This window comes from Rousettus aegyptiacus, unplaced genomic scaffold (assembly GCF_014176215.1).
Source record: "Rousettus aegyptiacus isolate mRouAeg1 unplaced genomic scaffold, mRouAeg1.p scaffold_m13_p_10, whole genome shotgun sequence".
NCBI lineage: Eukaryota > Metazoa > Chordata > Mammalia > Chiroptera > Pteropodidae > Rousettus > Rousettus aegyptiacus.
Genome location: NW_023416285.1, coordinates 44691557 through 44705193, shown reverse-complemented (window position 1 = coordinate 44705193; position 13637 = coordinate 44691557). Strand labels below are relative to the sequence as shown.

At 33.3% G+C, this 13637-nt stretch overlaps 1 protein-coding gene across 1 annotated transcript in view; it reads left to right on the top strand.

The window, feature by feature from the left end:
- LOC107516439 (vesicle-associated membrane protein 711) overlaps positions 1-11491 on the top strand; it is a 28396-nt gene extending 16905 nt beyond the window's left edge. The window contains exon 6 of the mRNA XM_036227804.1: positions 11019-11491. Within this exon, the coding sequence (XP_036083697.1) occupies positions 11019-11156 (138 nt within the window). The 3' untranslated portion in view covers positions 11157-11491. The remainder of the gene's footprint in view (positions 1-11018) is intronic.
- The last annotated feature ends 2146 nt before the right edge of the window (positions 11492-13637 follow it).

Here is a 13637-nt window from a genome sequence, read left to right as displayed (position 1 = left end):
ATATTTATTTAAGTGGAAGTACGAGCATTTTCTATAGCCTTCATAAAACATTCAGGTGGTACACCTTTGTCCACACAGGGTAGAGTCCAACCTCCTTCCCATAAAGAGCTTTATTCTGACTATATTGCCAGTCATATGACCCAGATATGCAGTTTATAAATCTCAAAAACAAATTGTAGTTCGCAAAATACATGTTACATTATTTCACATGTTTACAGACACTGTTCCCTCTCTTTTTCCTTGCCCTGGAAAACTTGCACTCATCCATCAAAACCCAACCAAAGACTCCTCACCAGGCTGTGTTTATCATTCAACAAATATCTGTTGAAGATCTACTGTCTGCCAGGCTCTATATTAGGCACTAAGAATATAATGATGAATATGATAGCCACAACTCTAACAAACAAGCATTCAATGTTAAATAGTATTTATTTGAACAAAGCATTCCCCAACATTATTTTTATAGCAGAAAAAAGATAAGTTCACATCAGTTTATATAATCTACAAAGAAGAATAAAGTAAACCATTATCTAGGATTACAGTTGTACTTTATGAGAGTCATAGCACGAGTTCAGATAATCCTGTTCAAGCCATTTAGATTCACTCAATATTCATTAATAAACATTCTATAGGGCCTATTATGTACAAGATATGGTGGTTATTTTTAGGAGTAAAAGAATAAAATAAGATACACAGTTTAATCTACTGCAGGAGACAGATTTATATAAAGCTAATTGCAATATAAAGTATGTATTAATGTCATAATAGATGGATAAAGCATAACAGCCAAACAGTGGAGAACTGAAAGTATCTACACTATTACAGAGCATTTTGAAATTGCAGACATAAAATTCCACAATAAATATTGCCTCATTCTGTTATATTAGAAAGCATGTATGATATTTAAATACTGTGTGACTCAGAGCCCATAGTTAGGAATCCTGAGAAAATTAAACTATTTCATTATGAAATATTTATTGCAAGCATGTAAAAAAGTTTTTAGAATAGTTAATCAAATAGCCTTGTAATCATCAACCTGCTTTATCTGGTCTTAATATTTTGCCACATCTGACTTGGCCTTTGTTTTTTAAAGAAATAAAACTATAAATATAATCAAAGTCCTCTGTGCACCTTTCCCAAGCCCATTCCACTCCCCCACCATCACCACTATTGTGAATTTGATATGAATCATTTGTATGCATTTTTTTATTCCTCTGCTATATATGTATAGTTGTATATGTATCTATTATTGGTTTGCATTTTTAATTTTATGACATTATAATTAATGTACATATCCTTCTGTGACCTGAGTTTTTAATAAAACATTGTTTTTGAAATGTGTTTATTTTGATACACTTTGCTCAAATTTATCAATTTAATTTCTGACAGCATATCATTACTATTTAAAAAAACAATATACTTATTCTTTCTCCTTTTAATAAACATTAATGTAGACTACAGCTTTTATTTATTATAAACAGAACTGCATTGAACATCTTTGTACATGTCTCTCAGTATACTTTTGCAAAAATGTTTCTAGCACAGTGGTCTATAAAATTTTTTGATCATGCATATTTATTCAAAAAATAATCTTAAGAATGCATTTAAATATTTATATATTCTTCTATAATAGTTATATATTAAACATACAAAAACTAAAAGAGGTACAGATTAAATAAAATATTAATTTGTTTTGAGAAAAGTAAACTTTCCAATTAAGAAATATATTAATAATGTATTTTAATGATAGTCATGTGATAAAAAAAATCAAATCTGAATACAAATCACTATTTTTTATCTCTAAATATGATGATGGAGTACTTAAACTAGAAGCAGAGATCTATCCCCTTTACCATTTTATGTTTGCCTTATGTGTATAATTTTAATTTTTATCTGATTACAAAGCCACATATGTACTTTTTAGTTTAGTTAAAACTAAATAATATGACTCATAAGTTCACTTACCCAGATGCATGTAAACTGCAAGAATTTCAGTACACAATGAGGAAATGGATAAAAGAGTATGCAGTGGTCAACTCTTCATTTCTCTACCCCCAAACACCTTAACTTTCATAAGCTACCATCTTATATACACACCTAGAGGAGGGGTCACTATCTATCCATATGTTAAATATTAATACATTTTCATTTCCTTATTTTTTAGATTAAAATAAAGGTTCTAATATTATTTTTTAGCTCTCCAGCAGATCATCTTATGTAACCCCTTGGGGTGCTTGATGCATTTTGGAACCCTCACTGTATATATATATATATATATATATATATATATATATATATATATATATATATACACACATATAAATGGAATTGCTGGATCTTAAAATGTATGCCCCTTTAAACATTTCTAAATTGTTCTCCAAAGTGTTATGCCAGGTTAGTTATGCTTCTTCCATCAGTAGTATGTTATATGAGTTCCTGTTGCTCCATATTCTTTTTAATACTTGGGATTATGAGATTATAAATTTTAACATTTTGGTGGGGGAAAAATAATTATTGTCTTAATTTGCATTTCCCTAATTTTGAATAACCGTAGCAGTTTTTATTTATATTAACCATTAGAGTTTCTTCTGTGAATTTTCTGTTGGTGTACTTTGCCCATTTTGCTAATGGGGTTTTTTTATCTTTTTAAATAATTTGTAGTATATAAAATATGAATTTATAACTTAGAATAAAGAATGAGTGTACAATTCTTCCTAATACTTAGTTGTATAAGTATAAATATGTTCTCCCAGTATGTAGCTTGACTAAATTTTGTATATAGCATCTTTTAGGAGAGAAGTCTTTAACTTTCATATAGGCAAATGTATGTCTTGCCTTTTGTGGTTTATGCTTTCTGCATCTCATTTAAGAATTCCTTCCCTTCCCCAGGTTACAAAGATACTCTTGTCTCATTTGTCTAAGAGTTTTAAATTCTGCTTAAACACGGGTCTTTAAAACACGGAATTTTATATTTGCACATAGTATGAGGTAGAAATCAAATTTTATTTTGTGTATGAATAACCAGTTTCCCAAACACCATTGACTAGCTCAGCCTTTCCCATTTGGGTTGTAATGCCATCCTTGTCATATGTTATATTTTCATATGTGAGTGGTTTTTATTCTTTTGGTTTTTATATATTTTATTTCTACTGGCCTAGTTCTATATCCTTGGGCTAGTTTCAGTTACTGTGGTTCATAAGTTTTAATTTTTTATTTTTTGTCTTTTTATTTTTTGAAAATTGGTGGCTAGGCTTCTGTTTCAATGAATTTTAGAATGTACATTTCAAGTTCCACACACAAAAAAATTGGGAGGATGTTAGCTGTAATTATATTAATGTGGGGAGAATTGACATCTTTAAAATATTATTTCCATCTCTGAACATGCTGTGTCTCTTCGTTCTTTTAGGTCTCTTTCAAAATCTTTCAATAGAGTTTCATAAATTTTCCCATACATGTCTTATAAACCTTTGATGAGATTTATTCCTTGATATCTTACCATTTTTGTTGCTATTGTAAATGATATCTTTAAACTGTATTTTTTTGGTTAACTGGAATACAGTCAATACAATCTTGCTGCACTCTTTTCTGATAATAGTTTGTCTATGAATTTCTTTGTATTTTCTACATAGAAATTCTATCATATATAAATAATGACTGGATTTTTAAAATCCTTTCCTATGTAATTTTCCTTATCTTACAACAGTATCTAGGACCACCAGTAAAATTTTGAATAGAAATGTTGATATCTGAAATACTTGTTTTATTCTTGATTGAAAATGAATATTTCCAGTGCTTCCCAATTATTAAATTTACATTCAGATTTTAAGATACCTTTTAACATGATATAAAAGTTCCTTTCTATTTTTCATTTGCTAAGAAATTTTATCATGAAAGGGGATTGAATTTTATCAAATGCTTTTTTCTACATTGAGATAATGACTTTCTTTAACCTGTTAATATGATGAATTGCACATTAAATGTCTACGTGTTGCTGCATTAATATGTTATTGTTTCTTCATTGCTGCCACAAAGACTGAATTCAGCAATGTATAAAAACTATATACTATATGCTGTGTGTGGTTATGTTCTCATATAATTATTTTAGTCTGTCCTCAAGCTTTTTTTTTCCAGTCTTTCCAAAGGACCAAACTTTGGTTTATTTATAATTTTGTTCAAAAAATTGATTTCCAACCTCTTTGCTTCTAGTCATTTCCAAGTACTTGTAGCCACATGAAAAGTTCTTCTCTAGACATAGTTCTTTGCTTCCTTGTCCTCATGCCTCCCTCTCAATTTAAAGACAGTACCTTGAGCCATTAGGCTTGGATAGGAAGCTTGTACCCTTAAGCTGCAAGGCAGAATCTTTTTTTTTTTTTAATTAAGGTACAATTCACATAAATTAACATTTTAAAGTATACAATTTAGTAGTATTTAGTACATTCACAAAGTTATATAGCCATAACCTCTACGTAGTTTGAAAACTTTTCCATCACCTCAAAAAGAAACCTCATACCCATTAAGCAATTTCTCCCAGCCCCTGGCAACCACTAATCTACTTTCTGTCTCTATGGATTTACCTATTCTTGATATTTCATATAAATGGAATTATACAATCTGTGATTGTGTTTGGCTAATTTTACTTAGCATGACATTGTACTGTGTATAAAGACTGCATTCCTTTTTATGGCTGAATAATATTCCATTGTATGGATATACCACAATTTGTTTATCCACTCATCAGCTGATGGACATTTGGATAGTTCTGCCTTTTGGCTTCTATGACTAATGCTGCTATGAATGTTCTCATACGAGTTTTTGTTTGAATACTTGTTTTCATGTATATACATAAGAATGGAATTGCTGGATCATAGGGTAATTGTATGTTTAATAGTTTTGAGGAACTTCCAAACTATTTTCCACAGTGGTTGAACCATTTTACATTCCCATAAGTAATGTAGGAGGATTCTGGTTTTTCCACATCCTTTCTAACACTTCTTTTCTGTTTTTTAAAATTATAGCCATTCTACTGGGTATGAAGTGGTATCTCATTTTGATTTGCATTTCCTTAATGACTAATGATGTTGAGCATTTTTTCACATGCTTATTGGCCATTTGTATATCTTATTTAGAGAAAGTCTATTCGAGTTATTGCCCCATTTTTTAATAGGTTAGGGGGCATTTTTGATATTGAGAAAGGGCAGAACCTTAATGGGCATTTGTCATTAAAAAACCTTTTCAATCTTATTTCCTCTTGTTTGGAGTAGGGGGGCGGAAACCATCAACTTTCTAATCTTTCAGTGTTCTACATTTCTTCATCCTCTCTATTCCTTTCCTTTTGCAAACCAATCGATTTTTGCCTTGCTAAATGCAGCCAGTAACAAGAACTCACATGACCATTCTGTTTTCCAACTTTTTTTCCTAAAGTGAAAGACTCAGTAGGTACTTAGTCTTCCTTCCAAGTTATCACAGGTGATGTTTTAGAAAATATTTTACTCTCCATAGCATGTCTTTATCTTTCCAGCCTCTAATATCGGTTTCTTTGCTGCCTATCACCTGGTGGTTAACTCACGTTTTAGAATTTTGTAATAACATCTCATCCTACTGCCAATTTCAGTATTAGGGAAACACTAGCTGTAACAACATACTTCAAGTTTTCAGTGTTTTAAATTCAATAGAGGTTTTTTTTTTAGCAGGTTTTTCCATCGGAAGACTTACATATGGTAATCCAAGAACCCAAGCTTTTTTCATTTTATGACTGCCAGTTTCCTTGGGCCTCTGAGTTTTTCAATTTCAGGTGGCAGTTAGTTAAACATGGTGTGAAGGACACAAAGTTGCTTATAGCCACTTCAGCCCAAAAGTGACACCTATCACTTCTACTCACAATGTATTGGTAAGAATTAGTCTTATAGCTTTGAATAGGTGCAAGGGGTAGAGAGGGAGGGGTACAGATGGGGTTGGGTGAGAGGCCTGGGAAGTTGGTTTGTTATTGGAAGAGCCTCTTGCCAGCAACAACTCTGCATTATGGAAGGGGAATTCAAGTCTTCACTTTATCACATCTGCACTAAAGGAAATTCTAAAGGCAGTAGTAGAATGTGAAAAATTACCTCACATGAAAATTCTGAGTTTCAGTGAGAAAGAGCAAAGCAAGTGGTAACAGTGTTAGTAACACTAAATAAATATCGACTACAATGTATGTGATGAGAAATAGTCGGACTGTGGATATATTTTGAAGATGGAGCAAACTGCAGTTGGTGACTGGATTAGCTGTGAGGTCATAGAGTCAAAGAAGTCTCCAAAGCTTTGAGCCTAGTTAACAGGAGGATGGAATTGTGTATAGTTCCGTCACTCTGGTGAGCCCATAGCTTAGCCTGCTGTCACTGTGAGCACTAAATTCCTAAGCCTTGGATTACAGAGGCCAACATCATCATCCTCCCAAATCCAGAGGAGCTGAACCTTCAGTGCAATTTCTCACAGCTTTCCTAGGTTCCTGCCCCCTGGCCTTACTCTCCTGTTCTCCCAAGTTAAGCTATGTACTTAAACATTTGCTTCTTATATTTTACCTAGCATTTCTGAGTAGTAATAGTGGCAGGGTTATGGAGTTACATAATCTACCATGTCGCCAGATCTATTACTTTATTATATGCATCTCTCATGAGCAACATCTAAATCCCAGAAAAATCATAGCAAAAAACATTATGAAAACTTGTTTCACTATACTGCCTTACCTTCCAAACAAATCCCACTTTTATGTGTACATTATATTTTCATGATTACAGAGAAAAAATGATTTCCTCTTTGAAGCCAGTTTAGTAGAAACAGCTCAATAAAAGATAAAATGTGAAGTATTTTACAATTTTTCTCACATTATTTTCACACAGCACATAATCACTCTATTTTTGCCTAAATTAGTTTTCTCCCTCTTTTCTCTTGGTCTTTATGTAAAGACTCTATTGGATGTTCTTCAAAAGCAGATTTGGTGTTTAACAAAAAGTAGGCCAATAAGCTTTCTTTTAGTATGCCTACAGTTAAGTATGGGTCATGGATTTTAACATATACATTTATCTTGATATCCTCTCAAAACTCCAATAAAATGATAGGTAAAACAATAATTAGAGATTTTAATGTATAAAGTACTAGGATAAAAAAACAAGAGAAAAGACAACAGTTAAGAAAGATCAACAATTTTGGAAGCTAAAACATAGATTATCAGTAATCATTGGTCTCAGTAGAGCAGTAAAAGCTTGAAACTTAAGCTTGTAAGCAGGAAATGACATTAAGATGCAAACGGATCCAGGCCACAGAACCTTGAAAAGGATCAGAAATTAGAGACACATGGTATTTCTAAAAGAAGACATGCTGTTTGGGCCTAGAATGAAGAGACTGGGTATGAAGTCTTTAAAAAGAATATGTTACTTGTAGAGCCACATCTGCACTTTTTACAACCACATTGCTGCTTCTCCTTATCCCTGACAAAGGATTATAAATTTTCTTATCTAAAAGCAGTAGACCGGAGATGTTCTAAACTTAGACACCAGGTGCAGTTGAAGCCCGAGTGACCATCATATTAAAATCAGATGGATTAAGTGAAAATCTTCATCCTGAATATGATGACCACTCCCCAATCTCTCTCATCTGGGAAAACTGACAAGACCAATGGAAAAACAACAGAAAAAAACTAAAGATACCTACAAATATTGATGTGTTCCTAATGAAATGGTCAGGTCCACACCACAGTATCCTACAGTATAGCCCACCAAATGAGAGCCCTCACTCATAACAGTTTCCAGTCATTATTTTAGTAAATAAATAACACAGATTATGAGAGGAAAGTTTCTATAACTAAAATATATATAAGGAAACAGGGAAAACTAAAATATATATAAAGAAACAGGGAAAAACCGGAACTCAGGAAAAACAATGCAGAAGCCAAAAAAGTGTCATTAAAAAAATTTTCTGATGTCTTGAGAGAAGAATACATCTCTGAAACAAGAACAAAAAGCTATATAAAAGCTTATTTATAGGGGGAAAAAGATCTTTTGGAAATAAACAGTAAATCTAAATTCAATAGAAGTATTAACAATGTAAAGTTGAGATCCAACATATGAATAATGGGAGTTTCAGAAAAATAAAATGAAGGACTCAAAGGGGGAGGAAATCAGAGTAATACAAGAAAAATTTCCAGAACTAAATGAGTTTCCAGATGCAATGAACAAAAACAAGGACCACAGCAGGACATGTAATTTTGAAATTATATAGCATTAAAAAAGAAGGTTCTAAAGGCTTTCAAAGAAAGAGAAAAAACAGATTTGGCAATTAGAATAGCATCAGATTTCACAATAGCAAGGTATGAAGGACTGCTTTCAAAATTCTGAGGGAAAATGATTTCTACTAATTGCTATACCCAATCAAATTACAAATTAAATGTAAAGGTAGAATAAAGATATTTCTAGGCATGTAAGTTCTCAGAAATATACTTCCCACTCACCCTTTCTAAGGAAGTTTTTGGCAAATGTTTTTGCACCAATAAAAGGGAATAAATCAAGAAAGAGAAAAATGAGATTAAGAAAATAGAAGCCCCAACACAAGAGATGCATTCCCAGGATATTGGTGAAGAATGATCCCAAGATTAAAGCTATATAGTAAACCTAGAGCCCAACTAAACCACATTAGAGCAAATGAAAAGGCTCTGTGATGCACTTCAAGATAAAACAGGTGGATTCAACACAGGAACAATCAAAGGAAGGATATTTCTTGGCTCCTTTGGAAAGTTTGGGAATGGATTTATGGCAACTAACAATTGAAAAGATTTTTTTTAACTGTCTACCTACTATAAGCTCTAGAGAAACCAGAAAATTATACATTAAAGGCAATGTAATCAAATACACTCCATGGCTCAGAAAATATTTACAATGTTTTAGTTAAACAAAAAGGATAAGAAAGAAAGGAAAGGTGTGTGTGGTGGGGTTGGGGATATGGTAAGAATTATATTCTTTTCTGTAGCTAGAAACAGAAAAATCAAGAAATACATGCTTTCTAGTAATGCAGAGGAAAACAAACACCGGGGAAAAAAATAAACAGCTAATGAGGCATATTCAACCAATATTTATTGAGCACCCACTGTATGTCAAATACTGTCAGCATTTCTCAACCTTGGCACATTTTGGACTGGGTAATTATTTGTTCCGAGTGGTAAGGGTAGGGAATTGTCCTATGCATTGTAGGATGTTTAACAGCATCTCTGGCTTCTACCCATTAGATGCCAGTAGTACCCCCTCCAGTCATGACAAAATGTCTCCTGACATTGCCAAATGTCCCCTGGAGGGCAAAATCACCCACCAGCTGAGCACCACTGTTCCAGGTAACAGGGATAGAGCAACAACAAAAAAGCTGAACATAATTACCTCTAAAAATAGGTTTGGGGTGTGAAGGAGTAGAGCAGTAGAATGCCATTTTTATTCATAAGCCTTGTAGAATTCTGACTTTTCAAACTGTATTTGCATATTGCATTAATAAAAGAAAGCAGGTAATCTAAGAGAAGAACATAGTCTGCTTATACCTTAATTGAATATTTCTACACAAGGCAGTCGTCATGCAATTCCAGATTTGAATTCTAGCTCCGCCACTTACTAGCTATATAACCTTAGACTAGTAACTTAAAACCTTTGAGCTTCATTTTCTTCAATACTGTAAAATAGGAATACTCGCCAAGGTTATTATGAGTATTGTGTATTATGATGCAAAAATACATATAATGTATGTCATATAGTACCAGCATTCAATAAAATATAGCATCCTGGAAAGTACACCTACTCACTAGTTTCCATATGCCAAATCCTTTGAAATAACTTAACAGCATCTTGGGTATATAAACCTGGTGCTCCTATAACTTATCATACATTCAGAGTCATGAGGCCATCTGAGTAGCATACTGGGACCCATGCCATTTATAGCATGCACTGTAATCATGTACCTTGACTTTGCTCTGGAAAAGTCACTGTATACACTGAGAATAAAGAAGCTGATCTGATACATGAATAAAGTTAATTGAAATATGTTGCAGTTTTACCTCATATCCAAGTATCAGACAGCAGAAGCCCATGTAAGCATCAATCAATTCATTTGATCATGGCTATGAGAAATTTGTACACATTTAAAACAAAAAGGAGTGGACCAAATGGAAACAAAGCTTTTTGCAGCATGAAATATATATATAAATGAGATTTTTACAATTTTGTGTGGATTTGTTTCATTTCTCCCCACTGCTCCTTGAATTCTTTCAATATTTTGCTGTTAACAAAAGTGAGCTATTTTATTTAGGTTTAATTAAGATATGAAACTACTGTATCATTAAATTAACAAAATCCATCTCATTATTAAAAATATAATAATGGCATAAATTATTCTTATATATAATAATCTAGATATATTATCTCAATCTTCACAGTCTGGGCTACCTTGTAATAGATATCATTATTCCCATTTAATATACTTACTCATTAATTCAAGATATTAATTGAACATCTCACCTGCTCTAGAGCATGCTCTCTTGGGAATATAGCAGTGAAACAAAAAACCCTGCCTTCAAAGAACTTACATTCTTTACAACCCATAAGTAAAATTTACATGATGTTAGATAAGTACTTTGAAGAAAAAATAATGTATAGAAGGGGAATAAGGCTTCTGGGATGTAGATATGGGGTTAGCAATTTTAAATAGGGTTGTAATGGATAACGGTATTTAAGTAAAATCATGAAGTGAAGATGAGGAAACTGAGGCTCAAAGTAACTTGTTCAAGGTCACAAAGTTAATAAAGCTAAGTAGAGTACAGCTGAACACAATAAGGAAGGCACCGGAAATCTTGGTGCATTGTTTTATAAAAGCTGTTCAGCTCTATTGAGACTTTTTGGAACTTGTCAAAACCAAATTAAAAATCAGTTCTTTTAGATAGCTCTAATAAGTACTGGAGTGTGCCCATCGATCCAGAATTGTAAACATTAAATTTGTGTTTATTTTCATTTCAGGCCAAAGACTCCAAAAAAACAAGAAAGATTCTTAAGAGGATATGGTGGAAACATTTCAAAAAGGTCATAATCATCACCATGGTAATTCTCCTTTCAATCATCATCATTCTTTTAAGTACAAATGTAATACCAACCTGACCCCTCCTCTCCCAATAAATTGTTTTATGTTCTACAACTGACAATCACGAAAGCATTCTGTAGTAACAGGACTGGAAAAAGAGGAGGTTGTCCCTTTAGTGTCCCTTGATTCTTGTCTTTGTACTTCTTTCATTTTCCATAATCCTGTTTATTTCCACTGCTCCACCACTTCCCCAGCCTCTCTTTTCAAGAGCACAAACCCTGGAATCAGACTACCGAGGTTCAACTCTGCTCTCCCACCTACCAGCTAGGCAACTTTGGACAAGTTAATCTGTACCCATTTCCTCATCTGTCAAATGGAGCTAATAATACCACATAGAGTTTTATCATGTCTACCACGTAGTAAATATTTAAGTGTTAACTATTACTTAATAGGAATAGATGATAGTATTAATGGCATTGATTAAATCCCTATGCTTACTCCTTACTCAGAAATGACCTTGACCTTAAAATTCCCTTGAAAATATAAGAATCTAAACCTGAGTACAGTCCAGAGATACACATTCCCCTCTACATATTCTTTCATTTGAAGTGAAAATTCAAGCCATTGTTTTGTTAGGCGTTTCCATGAATAAAGATCAAAAAATTGAAAAGTTGTATCATTTCTGTATAAATCACAGTTCCTGTCTGTCTTGCTACCCTAACAGCCTTTTTTTGAATGTTTAGTTCATCCAGTTACTTCGGATCACTAAGAATCCCAATGACCAAAGCATGCATGCACCTTTACTTTGCAGCTTGAACGAGGTTTCCTGAGTTCTAGTTCCTAAGTGGGAACTTGAGATCTAAAGTCATAGTTTTAAAAATCACTTATTGATCCATGAGGAATAAAAGATTAAAAAAGGGATTTCTTCCTGCTAGATAACTCATACTAATTCTTATAAGGATCAAATATCAGCATTTTAAATAGGCACCAATTCCTCTAGCACAGTATCACCTTTCCATTCACAAAATATTTTTAAAGGATTTTAAATGTTAGAAACTTTGGAGTTTAATATATTCCCAGGAGAAAAAGTAGGTGATTTATTGAATATTTATGTACCCTGACACAATGTACTAAGTGCTTTGGGGGGATGAGTGTCATTTAATTTTACAATGACATAAAAAGGTAAAAACTACTAAGTTAGCATGATGTGAAGCACACAGAACAAGTTGGCACATAAATGCTATAAAAATGTTCATGTTATTTTTAAGATAAGATCACACAGCTAGAATCTGAGATTTTACTGATCCAAGTACTGTGGTATAAGGCCATTAAACCCATGTTTAATTCACTGTACATTATCCAACCCTGTATGGGCCAGATAGATCACATCAGTACCATTTTGCCTTTTCTAGGTTGGCAGGATTTTTCTGAGGGGCGGAGACAGAAATTTAGAGAATTGTGAGAAAAGGAATTGTCATGTATTTTGCTGCCATTATTTTTGAAGCTCTATAAAATTTGCCTAACATTTCTATAATTTATAATTATATACAAAACACTACATTTGTATCCTGGATGCCAATGAATACTAGCATATTTATTGCTGTAAGACATCAAACTTACAGATACCTAATCTAGCCCCCAATTTTACATATTAGGATGTGAAGACCCAGAGCCTAAAAGTGAATGTACCTTTGCAAGCTCCTGTCCACTTGCAGCATGTTTAAAGCAGAAGCTGTTACCGTTTCTGGGCAACAAGTCCACGTAATACCTGTTTTCCTAGGTTGTCTTAGTTTTCGAGATGACTTACATTTTTATGAACTGTTGAAAGTTGCCAGGAAAAGAAACCACTCCTCACTTAGTAGGGGATTTCCCTATTTGTGCAACATACCCGAGTAGAAGCAAATATTGAGGGAATCTTAGATCTTCCATTATGCATTCAAATTTTGAGCTCCTACTCTGTGCCAATAGTTCTAAAACATTAGCTTTTATTCTAAGTTACCACATTGATAGAAATAACCAATGTTTGAGAAATTCATGGCTGTATATAAAAGTGTAAGCAATGGTCCTAATCCTCAAGGGAAGCATACTTGCAGTTGAAGTGGCAAGACCAATAAAAATCATAAACGTTAAAACATTTAGTTCAGCGGCACATCAAGTGGCACAGAATAGGTTCAGGAAAGATAGTGGTCAACACCAGGTCAAATCACTGAGGTAGATTTCATGGGTTTTAAGGGGGATGGGCACTGGATCTCATTAGAAATCCAATTTATCTCAATAGGTAAAGGCAGTCCAGTCATCAGTAACAATTAAGTTATTGAGCATTTACATGCCAGTAGCTGTTTAAGTACTTTAGAGATTCTTAATTAATCCACCTAACAACCCTGAGATAGGTACTATATTTCCATTTTACAGATGAGAAAACTGAAGCACGAGTCACATCACTTGCCCCAGTTCACTAGGCTAGTAAGAGATCGAAAAATGAAGATACTGCTTGCTGAGGGTGGTAAAGGTGGACTAGGCCTTGGAGGGAGTTCAATCACACAATCATTCAAATGGCC